At 35.1% G+C, this 19,937-nt stretch overlaps 1 protein-coding gene across 15 annotated transcripts in view; it reads left to right on the top strand.

Moving 5' to 3' along the window:
• The window catches only part of syd (JNK-interacting protein syd), a 127,185-nt gene that overhangs the window by 38,492 nt on the left and 68,756 nt on the right, over positions 1-19,937 (top strand). For 13 of the 15 annotated variants that reach the window (XM_081727579.1, XM_081727587.1, XM_081727584.1 and 10 more), the window contains 6 exons: positions 110-127; positions 2,098-2,155; positions 8,332-8,388; positions 11,788-11,935; positions 12,724-12,911; positions 16,083-16,250. In XM_081727579.1, the coding sequence (XP_081583705.1) occupies positions 110-127; positions 2,098-2,155; positions 8,332-8,388; positions 11,788-11,935; positions 12,724-12,911; positions 16,083-16,250 (637 nt within the window). The remainder of the gene's footprint in view (positions 1-109; positions 128-2,097; positions 2,156-8,331; positions 8,389-11,787; positions 11,936-12,723; positions 12,912-16,082; positions 16,251-19,937) is intronic. The other 2 variants (XM_081727590.1, XM_081727593.1) reach the window with 1 other exon arrangement.

The raw sequence follows: 19,937 nt of genomic DNA, 5'->3' as shown, positions 1-19,937 counted from the left end.
CATCTTAATAATGTAATTGATGTGATTGTGTTACCCTTTAACAAGACTAACAGATGGACTTTTTCTCTTTTGGCTTTCTTCCCTGTGGATGTGCTGTTACAAATCCTAGTTAATGACAACTTTTTTGGTAAGGAAATTTTTCCTCTTTAATATGTTTCTAAGATTTTCATTATGTAATTGCTACTTAAGTGTAAATATGTACAATTCATTGAGACTTTAAGGAGAAATTTTTATATCTATATATAAGTGTATATACTGATTAATTTGTAGAAAGATTTTTTATTTTATTTTTAGATTAATATATTCTCTAATATAGTTACGTATAAAATCGAACGATAATCTTCGTGTAAGTTTTAAAACTTAATTTCGTAAATACTTGATAGAAAATTATTTTTCTATCTGTGATAGGACGTTTGTCGCTGATTCTTCTTGAAAATACCCTGGCTAAATGATTTAAAAAAAAAAAAAATTCTACAGAGAGACTGGGTTTGATAGCCAATGAAAGTACGTGTGGTTCGGATCTTAAGTGAAACTATGAGTGGGGGCCTCGGTGGCTTAGTGGTAGAGCGTTCACTTCTGGTGTGTGTGTGATCCCTGGTTCAATTCTACTTTCCGGCAAATGGGCTTTGTGGTGGACAAACACCATGTGCGTGAGTTTTCTCTGGGTTCTCCCGTTTCCCTCACTTTCGTCATTCCACCCTTAACACCCATCTCATCATCACCGTCTCTCTTATCCTCGGGAAAAATTCGTGGGACGTTAAACTAAAACAGTGCAGATCCGTGAATGGTAAAATGGAACGTTAAGCTACAAAGAAGAGAGAAGCTGTTATATGGCGAATGGAGGAGGCAACTGAATGTTGTTCACATCGTATTCTCTAGAGGTGCGAATTCTGTGAAATTCAGTGAAAATGTACTACTGATTACTAGCGTAGTGATTAGTCCACCGACATGTTAAGTCGTAGATTCGGATTTGATTCTCGATCCGGTTCTGTATTTTTCACTTTGAATTTCTTTGAAATGTCGCCTATCAAAATACGATATGTTGAAGAACTGATTTTCTCTGTTTGGCATATAATACCCAGTTCAATTTCTGAGCTCCTTCGTGGCTAAGCGGTTAGCGTACGCGCCTTTGGCGTGGGAGGCCCGGGTTCGATTCCCAGCGGAGCTCGTGTGGTTCGGATTCCACGTTAATCAGTAGGTCAACGTCTCATATAACCTCGCTGCTGAACGGAACGTTAAACTCAGTCAACTCAACCAGTTCAATTTCTTAAGTATTCATTAGTATAGACGCTATATTCTTCAAGTAAACAAAAGTTGTGGTACGGTCCGTGGGTTCTGAATGGCTGAGCACAAACCTCAAGAGAGTTTAGTGTCCGAAAGCAGACTGGATACCACCGTCTAGGTAAGCCGGAGATCCGGTTTTGATTTCTAGGTTGTTCAGTTGAACATCAAGAAAATAAATTAATTCGAATGATATGGAAAAGTATTTGCTAGACAAGCAAAGATTTGAACTCCAATCTTCCGCTTGCCGGGCTTTATGTTCCACTACAACTACTAGTGTGTTACTTCTTTCTATGGCCCCAACTACCCAGAGGAAAACTCTCGAGAATATTTTGAGTAAGATTATTTTTCTAAAACCATATAAAACATGCAGTACATGCATATTTGAAATTATTATTTTTCTCACAAAACCAGAGAGTATGGAACAATGTTGGGAAAGCACATAGCACTGTTCCGTTGTCACTGATAAGGATGTGAAAACAAAATAATGTGAAACATTTTTTGCTACATTTCATTTTGAGATGTAAATTTAGCAAAACGGAGTAATGTGAACTGAGTAATCAATATTGTTTTCTACTATTCTTGAATATGTTAAAAGTTTTAATGAAGTTTACCATTCGGAGTAATTAACAAAAATGTTTACAAACATTTCTAGTCTTGGCTAGTTTTATTTTTAAGGTTAGATTAAAAGTCATCGTTGGAAGAGACAATTGTGTAATCTGAAAGTTGAAGCTATTAGTATAGAGATAATAGTTGATGTTAATGTTAATATGTTGATATATTAGTAATTGAAGTTTATGCTTTTGCTTTTCATAGGAATGGGCAAAGAAGTGGAGAATCTCATAATGGAAAACAATGAACTTTTGGCAACAAAGTAAGTGATTTAAATTCCATTTACATACCAGAAAATAATGAAAACATTATCACTCCAACATTATAAGTTATTACGATGTTATTGTTTGCATATGGAATTTTAACTGGATTGTAGAAACTAGAATTATCACATGTAAGATGTTAGAAATGCTGCATGTAGTGTAGATAAATACTTGGAAAGAAAATTTTATTTATTGTCTTGACCAGCGTTTTTCAATCTTTTTCAGTTGTTGGTCTATGACTATGTGATAATCTTAAAATTTTACAAAACGCCTGTAAATAATAATAATAATAATAATAATAATAATAATAATAATAATAATAATAATAATAATAATAATAATAATAATAAAATTTTTATTGGTATCAGAAAATTACAGAAACAGAATCCAATTACAATTTCCAAAAGGTAATAAACTATGAATTAACAATACAATCAAACATGCATGCAATAGCAGATAATTAGAATAAAACCTACATCCATAATAATAAATCATACACAGACGACAGTAACATTAAAACTAACCAAGACAGAACAATACATGCAAGAAAATGAAATTTATAACAAGTGATAGGTAATGAATTGCCTCTGAATAGAAAGAAAATCAGCAGTAAAAATATTAGTAGTACGTGACTAATTGTGAGCTCTTGTTAAGCATTTATATACTGGGACACCAATAAGAACAGGATTACATTTAAAATTTTTGAAATTTCTTATTGACATGTTAGGAACATGAAGATTAATGGTAAGTTGCCCATCAAAACATTATGAAGAAGTTTCATATCAAATGAAGTCCTTCGTTCCGATAATTTGAGTGAGCCAAGTTGGTGCCTGATTATGTCATGAGATTTCTTTGATAGGAATTTGATTTCGATTGTAACCATGAGAGAAACAAGTTCTGAACTACTTCAATGTCTTTTTGAAAATATTGGGCACTTTTATTCTAAATACTCGTACAGTATTCCAAATGGCTTCGTACATTGGCATAATATAGTATTAAACAGATTTTGAAAAAAGAGAAATCTTAGATCCATTTTATAATTCCTAAATTCCTTCTAGCTTTAGAAACTATACGTTCAAGATGTTTGTTAAATAAGAATTTAAGAGTCAAATGTAATACCCAGATATTTGATAGAGACAACCTTTTTAACAGGAATATTATCAGTCATAAATATAATGTAGCAGATTAGTTTTAGAAGTACAGTATATGCCAAAATATACAGTACTGAAATTAAAAGATGAAAAAAATTACATTATTGTCATTTGTGAGTTTATTTCTTCTCAAAAGAAATTAACATGCACACTACATACATAAATAATTAGCGTGTTGATTTACTACGGTATGCGTAATGTAAGTGTTGAAAGTGTGCACTGCGTCGCTGTAGAGAAAACAATGAAAACAATGAAAATCATATCTTCACGCAGATTCTCAAACAAAGGTTGCTGCAGACTCCGCCAAAGGAGATGATTTGCTCACGTAATGCAGGCACAGTTCTTGGCGGATTTCGTAACAATAGACAGCATAACTGTGTTACTTGGTGCCGTCTTATTAAACGTATCTCGAAATTGTTCTGTCACCTTTTTCAAACTCGGTCAACCTTCACGACCGCTTCCGTATGAGCGGAAGTAATGCTCAACTATGAATACTTTTTCCTCCGTCAAAAGAACCATTTGTAACAACAACTGCACAACACAGCTTCCTTTCAATGCGAACACGTGAAGCTGGAGCTATGCTCCATCGACAAACGCAACCACGTGTTCGAGATGCGCGAGTTTCAGTTCTGTATATTTTGGCGCATACCGTAAAAGATTTAAAGAATGTTTTGTTGAGATTCAAAGGTAAAGCATTAACTTTTGACTAGGTGACAATAGAGTTAATGTTTTTTTAAAATTTTACATAATAACAACACATTACATTCGGAACTCGAACTGCCTATCAAATTATGAAAAATAGTAGTTCCAGTTTTGAAAGATTAAATAATGAACTTTTCTATAAAGCATGCATCATACGATGCCAGTCAAAAAGTTCCGGAATGTTGTAGTTTTGGCATTTATGATAGATCACAATGAATCTTGAATCCTTAGTTCTCTACCTAGGTCATAACAGGCAGTGTACGGAGGTGTGTGTGTGATGATTAGTTGGCGCAATGTCGCAGTTCGAACATCAAGTGCATGCACAAATTGGAGAAACTGGTTTAGATACCTTGATAGCCTTAAAACAGTTTAAAGTTATATATATATATATATATATATATATATATATATATATATATATATATATATATATATTTAAAAAAAAAAAAAAAAAACTTGGCCTCAAAGGAACCCGTTTCGCTACCTTAGAATACATCAACTTGAACTTCGGAAGATGTCACCATTTACTCCATAGGATGGCAATCCAAATAGAGCAAACAGCGCGTGAAATAACTATTAATTGAACTTTCTTCCGAGCGTTAACGAAGAAGCAAGTTATCACAAATGATACCTTCTTTCACCGCTAACTACACATAGAAGAAAATTCAAGTAATGACCTTAAATTAAGACAAGAAACAGCATCTTCGAACATTCAATTAAACACTCTAAAATCGCATTCGTATAAATATATTGCACCATGCACACATGGCAAAGAACATGAGGCAGAATCTCAAAGACGCAACTATAGCGAATAATGCGCAAAAATTGAGTCTAATATTTAATAAACTAACATACTTACATATTCCTTCAGATGGGCATATACATTTATAAACTAATAAATATATATTGTTAAGCTAAACTATCTCAGATGAACATTGATATTAATTTTATAGATTTTCAAATCAATTTAGTGGTGCAGCGTTGATCAAATCCTGTTAGCTTCGTGGTTCCGGGGCGCCAATTGAGATTGCTTCCCGCGGATTCTCTCGTGCTCTCGCAGTTTGCGCGAGCTCCGCCTACGAGATGTAATCACAGGTAATGCTGTGATTGGCTGTCATTGGTTGCTAAGGCCATAGTCATATCGTCTGCAAGGCGTCGCTATCCGTGCGAGGATGCATAGCGCTGTTGTGAATGTAGTAGTCTTTTTTTAAAATAAAAGGAAAATAAATTGTCTGAACTGGATACACCAAAAGTAATGCACAAATAAGTTTATCACAAAGATACGAAAAGAGGCCTTTCGTCGGTGTTTCCAGCAATGGCAGGAGCAGTGAAGCAAATGTGTATGTTACGAAGGTGCCTACTTTGAAGATGATAAAGTAAATGTGTAATAAAGAGCTGGCACAACATTCTGGGAACTTTTTGACTGTCTTGGTATTCTGTAATGTCCTAACTTCTTACACTCCGTTGGGCACATTATTTGCAGGTGTCTGTTTTTGAGTGTAAATCATGTCGAAGTACGTATATATATAAGTCAGAGAAGTAAACTGTCAGATAAGGAACAATAGGCAAGCACATGCTTCATTGATTATGTTGATGCTTCTTTGTTCTTGTATGCATGATATCTAAAACTAATTAAAATACTATATATATATTAATACTATGTCTGTACTCCTTTCCTTAAATTTCAATGCAAATTTCCGGGTGTGTACGTACACGAGATAGATCCTGTCTGAAAACTTACAATTTACGCTCCGATATGAAGCCTCTAGCACAGCGTTTCCCAACTGGTGTGCTGTGAATGGGCAGCTGGTGTGTCGCGAGGAATCGAAATAAAATTATTAATTTTATAGCAATCAAATTGCAAAACCTAGGGAAAAATGTATGTTTGTATTTCACATTACTATGAACCTCTACTGTGAATCTAGAATTTTAAGTTTCATACCGGGTTACTGTTCTGTACATTTCTAATCTTGAGAAAAATGGTTACCATTGTTATGACCATTGTTGCAGACTATTTCGTAACTTGAACATTTAAAATAAATATCATTCAATCCTTTCGACAAATTACCTACATTTGAGATTTAAAAGTAAAAGAGATGTGTTTGTTCGTTCGTTATTTAGTGATCTTCCTTCTTAGTAAAAGGTTCGATACAGTTTTTTTTAAAAAAAAAAAAAAAAAACAAAGCGTATTTTTAGAAACCTGAATCCAATTTTTTAATGCAATTGTTTTCTATTTTTAAATTAGAATGAAAAATAAGCGTAATAATTTACCACGGGTTGATAGAGCTTTCTTCTCTGTGAGGAGGAGATCAATAATCACAGAAAAAAAATACTACTGTGTCTTATATTTACAAATAGTAATAGCTATAAGTGTGCCGCGAGAATGCAAGTAACACCTGTAGTGTGCCGCAAGTTGAAAAAGGTTGGGAAACATCGGGTTCTGAAAATCGGTGGAGGTGGTCTGTCTATAGTTGGGGTATCTGGGGGTATGGAATACCCCTAAGCTGAGCATGGTCCGGGTTTCTCCCATTGGATAATATTAAAAATTGACTCTCCTGTAGATACAGTTTTAGATATTTTTGAATGAAAATGGATTATTTCTTTTAACAGTGGAAGATATTCTTCAATGAGAGTATTGCAGCTTAGCCAGGAAAGTTTTAGGATTTTAACTCCTACTTTAGTTCTCGTCATGCCATTCTGATCCTTGACGCCACAATCCCGGAATTCTACATGTTTTCACCGTGTGCGTGGGTTTTCTCGCGGTTCTCCCATTTCCTCCCACTCATCATTCCACCCTTTCATTCATTTCTCCTTTAGCCTAGACGGCCTTTAACCTTAAAGACTTCATTTCATTTTTTCTATATATTCCTGGTAAAGTCTCTGCCTAAACTTTATATCTTCCCCCTCCCTTTCCGATCTGAAAAGTTCGCAGCCTGAAAAACGGCGAAAGATTAGCAATTGCTTTTTTCTTTCTTTTCACCTTTTTTTTTTTTTTTTTTTTTGTGTGGGTTCTGAGCACCTCGACAAAAATTCTGGGGCGTGCTTGAGCACCCCAGGAGTCTGCGACCCTGGCCTCATTTTATTTTTAACTCTTAAAGGAGAAACTTCCAGGAAATCAGTTAGAAAAAGATGAAATGGTTTCATAGCAAAATCAAAATACTACTCCTTCCCCGTTCATAATTATCTACATAGTATTGTTTCAGTTAGTTTCTAAGTACCGTACTTTAAAATCGCTATATAAAATAGCTATTACTATATTCTGTTCCGTTTTATTCCTGCTCATTCCAAAGTACTGTATAAAATAGCTATGACTGCATTCTGTTCTGTTCTATTCCTGCCCATTCCAAAGTACATATAAAAATAGCTATTACTATATTCTATTCTGTTTTATTCTTGCCCATTCCAAAGTACTATATTAAAAATAGCTATTATTTCATTCCATTTCTATTCCTTGCCTTTCCTTTCCCTTTCGTTGGCGTAATTTGAAACTTTTCTGTCCCACAAGTATCGTTAGCAATTCCACCTGTTCCATTGAATTGCTATCCGCTTTATTTTTTTCCGAATAATGTCCTTAAATACTCATTCTTACTAATAATAATTACGTTACACGTTAAAGATCTTTTTTTTTTTTATCGACTTGAAACGAGAAAATGACTTGATACCAAACTCTTACGATATTAAAGGTTATTATGTTTTTTGAATTGAGGGCGCACATGAATTAAAATATGAAAGCACTAATGTGGAGATTAAAGATGCCATCATTTTTGGATCAATAGATCTAAAATATTTCAATCAAAAATTTTCTTGTAGGCCTTATATCTGGAGATCTACATATAGTGTAGCCAAACCCAAACTATCACTTAACTCAGTATGATGTACTTATTCCGTAGAACATACGAAAACTTGATCTAGGGGCTGTTCAAAAATTTTGTGGCCGCTGATTCAAAAATTAATTGGCCAAGATCACAACCTTCTGATCCATTTTTTGGTTTTTCAAATTTTCTTGTTCCTGAAATTACTTCCTAAGGAACAAGCTACATAATTATATTACACGAACGAACACTCAGATTAATAAGTGGAGTTGCATTCAACTAAAAGTTGCTTGTGGTTTTTAATTCTGAATTTTATTTCTTTTGAAATGTAAAAATTTGTTTTAACGTCACAATTATGCCTTTTAAGCTAAAGGAAGTTCTAAATGTAAATGACGGTATAATCATTAGAGAAATAAAGAACAGTTAATTTCAGTTATTTTGTTTTGTTTTGAACATAAACGAACAAGTTTATTTCCATTAATTTTTCCATTTTCTTTTCTTTCTCTCCAGGAACGCCTTAAACATAGTTAAAGACGACCTTATTGTCAAAGTTGATGAACTCACAAGGTAAGTAAGAAATGATCAATATAATTACTTTATTTGTTTACACTTGTGAACTTAAGATCATTTTAAATTTCAGTCTTTCCTTGTTCAATGGTATTCAGTATTACTTTCCCTACGTAACGTGAGAATGCTTACTTGCTACGAATGATACATGTAAGTGTATTATATGCTTGATATTCTGTAGAGTGAAATTCTAAAAAGTGTTTATTTACACATTATTAAAAATTTTTTTCCAGTTTCTTTTTACGATGACACTCACTGTTAGTGCCACAAACTTTGTGACGGGACTGTGATTTGTTGATTTGTTTTTGTCAATTATGAAAATTATTAACGGAAGACAGTGTGGGTTTCAATGGCTTCTAACGGGGAAAGAGAGCATCTTATGTTCCTGTCAATATCTTCGAGAGATTTGATAAAATGATACGTGATCATATTTAAAAATGTGGCTACCCCCCCCCCCCCCCCGATGCATGTAATTCCAGACTCGAGGGTTTCGATGGGAGATCATTGAACGCATTACGGTGGTTCAGATTCAAGTTTGATGCAACCTCGGTGCGGTCACGTGGGTTATACTTTAAGAAACAAACTAACTACTGACCGTTTTTATATTCGTATAGGTGTTGAACAACCCCCACAACAAAACTTAGGGGACATAAAACTTCGCATGTCAGATGGGCTAGCGTCTGCAGTACAGATGTATTGCTAGAACATAAAAACTGCGGAAAAGCTAGTTTTGTAACAACAATTATATATGCTATTAGTTTTCCTTTAATATATAGCCTAGTTTTAAACTAAATCCAGCATGTTGTATACCGTTTCAAAGCATATTAAATTGTGCTTCTTTTTTATGTCTTATTAAAATGTTGAATTATTAGCCATTTTCGAAAAAATTACGAAAATAGATTAAAATTTTATCTTCAATTCTGCTCTTTCCAATTTTTCGGGAAAACTGCGCAGATTTCGCAAAAAGTGCAAGAACACAAAATTGTAGAGTATAATTTTCTCTTTCCAAAGGAAAAAAAGATGATCAAATCGGTCCATAAATGGCTGAGCTATGAGCGTTTAAAGAAAGTCACGATCCGCCATCTTGAATCCAATATGGCGACTAAATTTCTTTTGGTCACGTGATCTGGTTCATGGTCGTTAACTCTCTCTTAAGTGGGTAATAACACCCAGCAGTCAAAATAAGGGCACGTATAATGCACACGTGACACAGGCTAGCGCCCGCACTATAATGTAAATGAGCCAAAAGAGACATGTTAAAACGTCAGCAATGAAGAAGTTAAATCTTTATCCACGTTTTACCAAGGTGAGTCATAAGGCTTGCAATATTTCCATAACCCAGAGAGCTTGCGCGTGTATACGCCATTAAGGGCTGTAAGTTCAAGGTCAAACTGGCTCAAGAAGTAATGTGACAAACGGACTATTTAACGGGGAGGCCGGCACTCCATCGGTATGTCATTGAGTTTTTAGTGGCAGTGACTATTAGTACATGAATTGTTAACGCTGCAGCAGTTACGAAAAGCATTTGTCATGCGTAAGGGAAAGGTGCGGTGAACCACAGGACAGTGATTCATTGGTTCCAGAAATTTATTGCAGGTTGTAAAAATGTCGAAGAACAGTTAAGGTCCGGGTGCCTAGGCTAACAGACTGTAGGGTCACACGACACACCGTTAAGAAAAATCCATCCACCAGCACACTACAATTGTCAGACCAACTCCGGGCTTTCAAAAGAATGCACTATAAAAGGGAACGCTACACCGAATCCATAACAAAACGTAAAGAAGAATCTGCTTGTGTTTAAGAGAAATAGAGAATGTGATCAATGTATTGTCAGCAGTGTTGAGTTGACTTGAGCTTAGCGTCCCTCTAAGTAGCAAAGCTTTGTGAGACGTGGACCTACAGCGTAACGTGAAATCCGAACCGCATGACCTCCCGCTGGGAACCGAACTCGAGTCTTCCACGCCAAAGGCGCGTGCGCTAACCGTTTAGCCACGAGAAAGTTTCTGTCACCAGTGCTTAGCTAGGAAGTTGTTATTGAGGGGGGGGGGGGGGGAGTAGTTAATTTTTCAAGAGAGACTGCCTTTTTACGTAGTAAAATCCAGAAGTCTTTTTCCATAATATGAAAGCGTTGCATACATACATCTTACACACTTAGATACGTACAGTACACACAGATTATTCATATTGTTATTGCTTGAACTTAGAATCACAGATTGTTGGAAAAGTTATTTATAAACAAACAACCAAACAAAGTTTCTGAAAGATATTTGTTTGACTTCAATTTTATAGAGGTATAAATGATATGAAAAAAATCTTAAAGATAAGATTAAATCCAGACTTCGTTGTACAAAAGTATAGTAATAAATTTGCAACTGTGTGCATTCAGTTAGGCAAATGAGAGTTGCAAAATTGATGATTAATTTCCATTGTTTTAAGTATTTTAATGCGGTGACATGGTTTAAATCAGGCATGTGCAAGTTGGAACAGGGAATGGGCCAACCACAGAGGACTTACTGGAGTCGAGGGCCGTACGAGACAATGTATAACATTTTCACAATAATTGAATAGCCATATTCTCTTTATGAAATCGTTCTCGTGCATTAATATCACAGAAACATAAAAAACTGTTATAACGGTAACCAGAATATTTACTTACTAAAGAAAACTAGAAAAATCAAATTAACATGTTAGTGGAACATTTGACCAATCTAGCAATATTCGGTGGTACACTCTGCACTGGGGGTGTTCCAACGCGGACGATGTTTTTGAGGCGGACGTCAGTTATTCAAGCAAAACTTTCAACTCAGTGTAAGAGATTACGTAATAAATAATAACGAGTCAGGCGGGCCGGGTTAAAGGGTTTGAATGGGCCGGGCGGCTCTAGGGTCGGCTGTTGCACATGGCTGGTTTAAATAAAAAAAAAATAATCATTTTATATCATTAATATTTTACTGTAAGTATTAAACAAGTTTAATAATCCCATAACATATGAAATTCATTGGGGGCCGGGAGAGGGGGGGGTTAGGGCAAAATATCATTTGGTGTCCGGACTCCCACTTGCCTGTGCACCACAGATTTTAAGATAAATGTTTAATTTTGTGTTGGATTTTTCCACTGGGATCGTGAATTAAAATATGCTGTGCTTTTAATAAAATTCTTCAATATGGACGAAATATAAAATAGAATATTTAAAAAAAAAAAAAAAAAATCTTAAGGTGATAACTGTTGAGAATTTGAATATGACTTGTAAGCATTGCTTGATCTCTTCGAATTTCGTTGAATTGATAGAAAGGAATTCTCTCTTATAGTTGGAGTACTTCCGTTCTATCATTTTCTAAAGTAACATAAAGTAAGTAGTTTTTGGTTTTCTTGTTTTAATTGTTTTTATGTTGTTTTCAGCGAGCAGGAGATCCTTCGTGAAGAAATAAAGTCTCTGCAGGCTGTGAAGTCTCGATTGCGCCTTCGAATCCAGGAGTTAGAGGATGAAATCAAGAAAATCAAAGAAGAAGCAGAGAAGAATGCCAAAGCCAGCAAATCGGATGATGAGGTATTGGGATAGTTCTTTAATCCGGAAGAATTAATTAAAAAAACATCCACATCGAATAAGACTTTTCAACTACAAGTTTGTTTTGTTTTTAAATGAAAGGAAATGGGTGTAGGGTTGAATGCTGGTATCACAGCAGACTTCATTATAGAACCATAACATATAATTTTCGTTAAAAGTAAATATTGAGACTGCTTTAATTGTTGGAAACAAATACAGTGAACCTGTAAATTTGCTATCCTTCCTACAGCCATATGAAAATATTGCTATCCTTACTTAAATTTTGAGTTATTTTCATACCTTTATATAGAGATGTGCAGTTCATACGAGTTTCTTCTTTATTTCGTCTTAGATCTTCATTACAAGGGTTTCAAACTGTTCTTTATGCTGGGAAACGAGATTGAACATTCGAAATAAATTGAATTTGCTTTCACCGTAATTTATAAACATTAATTAAATTACATTCAAAGTTAGTAACACAAATACAATAGAAGTAAATACCAGATAGATATCAAATATATACTTGAAGGGCTTTCAGCTGAATAAAGTTTGATAAAATGCATTGAGGCTATGAAAACGTTTCAAGTTTAAATAGGAGCTAAAGCGCCATTACGTAGGTACGTATTATTACTGTTATTATATATAAAAAGCGCGATTTGAAAGCTATATGTTTCAGTGGAATTCAATTTCAGTAGTAAAATTACTGTGCATCTTAGTAAAATGTTATTTTTGATAATTGTTCCGAAATGTCATTAAATTGTGATATAAGTGGTGTGTGATTACTTTTCTAGGAGGATGTTCCGATGGCTCAGCGAAAGAGATTCACTCGAGTTGAAATGGCAAGAGTATTGATGGAGAGAAACCAATACAAAGAAAGATTCATGGAGCTGCAGGAAGCAGTTCGTTGGACTGAAATGATTCGAGCGTCCAGGAACGATCCAACGATGGATAAGAAGAGCAAACAGAGTATATGGAAGTTGTAAGTGTTTGCAGATGGCTTCCGTAGTTTCAATAAAATAATACTTTACTTGGCACTCTTGACATGTGTATTTCATACATCTTAGTTTTAGTTTTACCGTAATAAGAGTTGGAAGCCGGTCGATGTGTTCGCTTTTGTTTCGGAAATTTGTGTATCTGGAGCTCAATTGATATATTGATATGCGAAGTACTGGAATGCTTTTAAAGTGCGGCATCAAAATCAACTGAAGGATGGCTTAATAATACCATGTGTTACATTGTGTTATTTTTGAAAATAAACTAGTATTCGAAAAGTAGGTCTTCATTATAAATAATACAAAGATGCACCGGGAATATTTCTTCAGTGAATGCTCTTTCAGCCTATATTTCAGATGAACTCTCGGTCAATCTTCTTTACAGCAGAGGATTTAAAATTATTTTTGTCTGTAGATCTTTACATAGTTGATGCAACTAACAGTGGTACGTAATAAAAATATATATTATAACGTCTTTATATAGAGAATATGTGCTATGTGTAATGATTTTTTTTCTCAAGTTATTTTAAATTTCAAGATACTTCGTAAAGATAAAGATATTATTTATAGATAGCAAGATTTTAACCGTAACCAACTAGTATCATTTGGGACGCGGTGGCGTAGTAAGCGATAAGAAGTCTATCCACCAGTTGGGCAACCTGAGTTTGATCCTAGATAGATGTGTTACTTTTTTCTTGTTGAGTCCTCGTTCTAGTGCGATTTAGAGGTTCACCCGATCTCGGGAAACATCGGCCGAGACATGATACCAATGTCTAAATAATGTGAAGCCTTATCTCCACCGAACCCTGCGCCTCGTATGGCCTGTTCCGATTAGAGAACACCCTTGGAGGGGGGGAAAAATCAAGAAATTGAAGGGAAAGCACACGATATGTTTAATAAAAATCATTAAATTTATAGTAAAGTTACGATAAAATATCATCTAATGTTAAACAAGCCAAGTAATTGACAATTCTAAGCCTCTAAAAAGAAAACACGCCATGTTGCATAGAATCGGAGAATATTAACGAAGTTTATGGTGAACCTTTTTTAATGGGGTAACTTTTTTTTTTTTAAACCAATATCTCCCTCCCCGAAGCAATGGGACTGATAGAGAAGGGTCAAAGAAAAATAAACATACTTTATCAAAATCGAAGGTTTTACGAAAGTGATCGTGGAAGATTTTTTTTTTTTTTTTAACATTATGCACATGTTCTAGTTTCAGTGTCTAGCGGTGACATATAGTGTAGAAGTAAACGAAAGATATCCAAGTTGGAAGTTTTTAAATTTTACCCTTGTAAATTATCATTAGCAAGCAGTAACAGAAATTGTTGTGCCTCCAAGGAAACTTTTTTTTTTTCTTCTTTCTTCCTAAAACAAAGTTACCGTGAAAATGGTCTTAAACTTGTAAGTAGATTAAAAACCGTTTGTCCCTTACTGAGTAAATACCAAATCAATAACCTGTATTGGAAAACACAACGTTCTATGCAAATTTAATACTTTCTTGTTAAGATATATTTAAACTTTTTTTTTTCTTTTCTTTTTAAGATTCAACTCTAAACATTAGGAATAAGTTTTTAAGACTGAAACAAAGTACACAATATGTTCCATAAAAAATTATCAGTTTTTTAAGAAAGTTATCGTTGAAAATTGTTTTGTTATGTTATGCATGTGAGTAAACTTCCAATACATTTACCCTGTTATGCCTGGTCACCCTGTTATGCCTGGTCAATTCCAACCCCAAGCACTAGCCTTAATTAAAGGAAACATGAACCATATTGCGTCAAAGTCAATTCTTACCAGTGACTTTGTGTATGTGTAAGCTTGCAACATGAAGTGATTTCACCTTTTTTACCCCCATATTCTCAGTGAATTTCAACCCCTAGTAGTAGGCTTGTTTCTTATTGTTACCGGAAGTTACAAGCTGAAAGAGAGGTTAAATTGGAGAAATTTTAGGAAGCAGACGGATATACAAATGCAGATTGAGTCGAGTGGTTGAAATTGCCTCACTCTCGCTTCAATTGAGTTTTTATGTTTAAGTAAAACGCTTTACCATTCTGTTGCGTGAATTGGGTTTTTAACTCATGATATTTTGCTACCTTCCTTCTGTGGACTTCATCTGAGGCACAAATTAATTATTATGAGGTAACTACATCTGTTAAATTGGATCTAAAATTGTGTAAAATATACATTTTGTTGTGAAAGCACCAAAAAATTTTACTGGTCGCCACTCGAAACACTAGAAAAAGGTGTTAATTGTATTCATACTTGTCACATGCACTGTTGCTAACCACTATATTTTCTTGATGTGTTAAGCTTGTTAGATACGAATCAAAATTTATAACTCCAATACATAGTTTTATGTATAATCTGCCTTTTAATTGTATGTATAAGTGTATATGTTTAACAACCTACAACGATTAATTAAAACGTATTCTCACTCTGGTTCATTAATTTTATAATAAATACGAGCCACTAAATAATACACCTACCATTCCGTGGTTTACTTCCATTTTATTTATATTTTGTACATCTGGTTGCTCCTGACAACGACATATCCAAAGTCTCATTATTTTTAAAAACACTTGAATATCTTTATACATTAACATTATAATTAACATATCTTTTCTTTTTCTTCTTCTAATAGTACAAACAACCAGCCAGCCTAGTACATATTTAAAATAACTTATAACCCAGAATTACAAGAGGGTACAGATTTACAATACGAATATACTACGTACCGTTGTAAGCCTGATTCACCATTAAGATTAGTCATCGTGTCTAACAAACTGTTCACATCAAGAAATGATGCTGGTAACTGAATATAATAGCCATTCAAACGACAACCATACCTTCCGAGTGGCAGTCCCTAATATTTTTCAGTGTTTTCACAACAGAATTTATATTTCACACAATTTTAGGTCCAATTTAAAGCAATGTAGATGTGTTTACTTGCGTAAGTAATTTGTGCCTCAGATGAAGTCCGCAGAAGAAAAGTGGGCGATATATCAGGTGGAGAAAGAGTGTCTACACAACAGAAAGATGGAATTTCTTATTTAATTATATGTAGTATAGCGTGTAAGAAATGAAATCTATAATATTTTATAAGTTTTATGTTATTGATTGTAATGTTTACATAGCTGAATTTGAGTATGTTTCAGTTTCAGTAATTTGTTCAGCACATCGGAGAGGCCTCAACGGAAGCCGTTGCCGTATGTGAATGTAAGATACAATGCGCCAACCCATCATATCAGTCCTGCCTTAGATACCATGAGGAAACGAACTCTTGTTGATAGAAAGAGAGGGTTGGATTTTTTAGATGGGGACCTGTAAGTACTTTGGAATAATTTACAAGTGTTTTTGCCATAATTTCATTTGAGTACAAATTAAGTTATTTCTTTCGTAATGCGTGTACGATTGTGAACCTTCATGTTATTGTACATACTTTTGTAGAATAAACGTGTTGCATGCATTTTCATTGTTCTTAATGTATTATCATCTCCTCCAAGGCGGGGGGCGCGGTGGCTCAGTGGTAGAGCGTTCACCTCCGGTGCTTGGGGTCCCTGGTTCGATCCCAGCTCGCGCCGTGTGGACTTTGTGGTGGACAAACACCGTGCTCGTGGGTTTTCTCGGGGTTCTCCCGTTTCCTCCCACTTTCTTCATTTCACCATTTCACTCATCTCTCATCATCACCGTCTCCTTTAGCCTAAACGGCATAACCGTGGGACGTAAAACTTCAAGATTTCATTCCATTTTTTCATCTCCAAGGCTTAAATGTTAGTGTTATTTTGTTTCTGTGTTTCAGAATCAATTGTCTAAGTGTTTGGAAAGATAATGTGTTACATGTGAAAATAGTTCATTGTAAAATATTGAAGAAAGGTGTGTATACTAAATATGGGTGCAAGAGACACATACACACAGATATACTAAGTTACAGTACATTGGTATTGGAATAAATACAGCTTACTTCGCAGGAGTGTGCTTTAATATCACTAAGTTATTTTTAAGCTCTTCGTGCTTCTAAGTAATTTTCCCAAAAGATGGTTCTCGCATAAATAACGGATGTTTGAAAAGAATGTTTTACTATATGCTAAGGAACAGGAATCAGTAAACGAATACTGAGCACCTAATTGGAGTAGATGAATCCCGAAGAGGAAATAGAAAAGGAATTTATTTCCAGAAAATACTCAGTACTATACACAGAAAAGTACGCTATATGTTCTTTCGCTATATGCTTCATTAGATAAGTGCAACAGTGAGTAAAGTCTCCGTCCCATCAATATATGATTCTCCAGAACTGTAAGGCCCATTATTTCCGATTCCGAACGCCTGCGAAACGAATACTTCCACACGTTCTTTTCTATTCTCGTTACCTACTCCTACACCAAATTGAGGCAAGTATCTCTGAGTGACATCACACTCCTCCCTCATTAGATATTCTTCCTGATCGACTGATATGTTACTGTGCTTATGAAAGCAAGTGCAGCCAAGTAATTGAAGAGGGATAGTTTAGTAATTTGATAGGATAAGTAATTTGAATACTGACTAAAGCTGTACTTACCAAAACCACCCAGATTATAAATCTTACCATGAACGTTTCGACAAAAGGTTATTGCCTTCCTCATCACGAATCCTTTAAAACTAAGGTTGATGCACGAACTACATCACTCTTGATTAACTTCTATTGTATAGACTAACTTACGCTTGGAGTAATAATGTTTGAACAGAATTCTCCGTCTGTGTATAGCTTCTAAGGATATCTTTTAAACATTACTCTTGGAAGTGCTTAAGTCTGTCGAACCCTTCCTGCAATTTGGTGTAAATATCCTGCACTGAGTCAAGTGTCAATTTACTTTTGATCGAATGTGATGAGTGGATGGTATGATTAAGCATTATAATAATGTTTCGTATGTTTGCTGTTGAAACCGTTGTGTCTAGAGAACAGAGTAGCTGGGCACATGCTCATGAGGGAGCAACTGCTCTCTGTTCTTCCGTACCTCAGACCTCTTTTTTGCTAATGTCTCCGGACTGCCTCAGAGCATCACAATAAACATGCAAGAACATTGACTATCTGACTAATGAGAATAAACTTTCTGTCCACAGTACACTTCGTCGCAAATGCTTTTATTGCATTTGTTACTTTTGTTGAGTTTTTTTTAAGGTCTACAATAGTGGAGACTCATCCATTGTGAGGACTGTTGCTTTGTTTACTATCGTATTTGTGGATAAAATTTCCATCTGTGGTCACGCATCATCTGAAGCTTTTTTCACGTGGTGAAGTGATTTCCGATTTTCTCAGAAACGCACATTACTCCAGGTCAAGTAACACCCTATCATCATAGGAGGTGGACGTCTGCAGGATTTTTCTCAGGAGGGGCTCAGCTCGGGATTACGGAGCGGAAAGGACATGTAGAAGCGAAATGAATGAAATTACATTTCTAGTTTTAATCCTACTTTTATGACCTGAAGGCTAAAGATGATTAATGAAAAGGTTTGGTGGAATGAGGATGTGGGAGAAAACAGGAGAACCGCGAAAAAACATAGACACAGTGTTCTTCACGAAAAAGTCACATGGCCCCCTCGCACCAGAGATTAGCGTTCAACCTCTGAACCATTTTGTCACCCCAGATATGTATATCAATCTGGAATTCACTGTCACAATTCCTAAGCAGAAAGACAAATGCTTTTGTATTTTGCTGACCACCTAGTATCATATAACAGGTATCTTTACAACAGATGGTAGGAACAAAATAAAATAAAGATAATATCGGAGAGTTAAACTTAGAAAATATTGCTTGTGCTCGGAAACTTAATTCAAATTATTGATTCACTTGAACTCCAGGGAGAGTCCCTTTATTTGCGGATATCCATGATCGTGATCATACGCATTGTGGCTGAACAATATTTACTTGTCAATTTCTTGAATGTTCTGGTGCGTATGAGAAATACACACTTGAATGATGCTGGTAAGTAAATTCATTTGTGTTAGTACGCAATGAGGTACCTTTTTTTAATGGTTTGGAATAATCATAGCACAACCTAGCCTGTGGTAGGTGCATTGACTCAGGATTTGATAATACCATAGCTTTCCCGGATGAAACACCAATATAATATGAACCTTTGAACAATGAGAAATATCAGCTTAGGATAAGCACTAGTGAGAAATTAAGTATTTGTACATAATGATTATTATTGATTTAAGCCAGGATCAATTACAAAACTTTACAAAGGAAGATTGGCTTATTTCTGTAATTAGTACTATATAGTGGGCTGACCTCTACACTTTCTTTAGTTGTTTTCTCACAGACTGTCAAGATTTAAAAACATTGTTTCAGAATGTAAAATACTTTTAAATTCTAGCGTATTAATTAGCGTATAACGGGGAAGAAGTCCAAAGATCAGACATATACTAATCAATAGATCTTATTGAGCTGAACAAAATAACATGGACGGAGTATAAATCCTCATGCGTAGTTTTCGAGAAAATCTGAAAATTCTTTTTTTTTTCTGTAAACGTAAAAATTGAAGCTATAACATTATAACAGCCACCATACCTATTAAGATGTAACTGATCTTGAAGTGTACCGTCATCAGGCTTTTCATTGACATACCAAGAGAATAGCACATAGTATGGCTAATGGAACACAGTCCAAAATTATTATTATTATTAACTCTTACAGTTTACTTTCTCTTAAACTCTTGTTCAAAGATAACACCTGTGTCAATCTATAGAACTACATGTTTCAGGGTAGATTCTGATGTAGCAAAAATCTAACCATTTGGCGTAACAGCCTTCTCCAGCGCCATCTGCTAGCGATTGGCTGAACTACGTCCGTCCCTAACAGGCGCATCAAGAGTTTTCTAGACCTAGGGGCTGTCACGTCATGTTTTCACGTGATTCCCCAGTTTGCCTCACGACACTGGGTGAACGCCGAAAATTGGGGAGCACTGGACGCGAGACCACGTGAACGTGAGTCCAACGTTCTAGCCACTAGACTAGAGTGTTCCCCGTAGAT

This window comes from Thermobia domestica, chromosome 10 (genome assembly GCF_964235325.1).
Source record: "Thermobia domestica chromosome 10, izTheDome1.hap1.1, whole genome shotgun sequence".
Taxonomy (NCBI): Eukaryota; Metazoa; Arthropoda; class Insecta; order Zygentoma; family Lepismatidae; genus Thermobia; species Thermobia domestica.
Note: the sequence above shows the minus strand (reverse complement) of the source record. Positions and strands in the feature narration are given on the sequence as shown.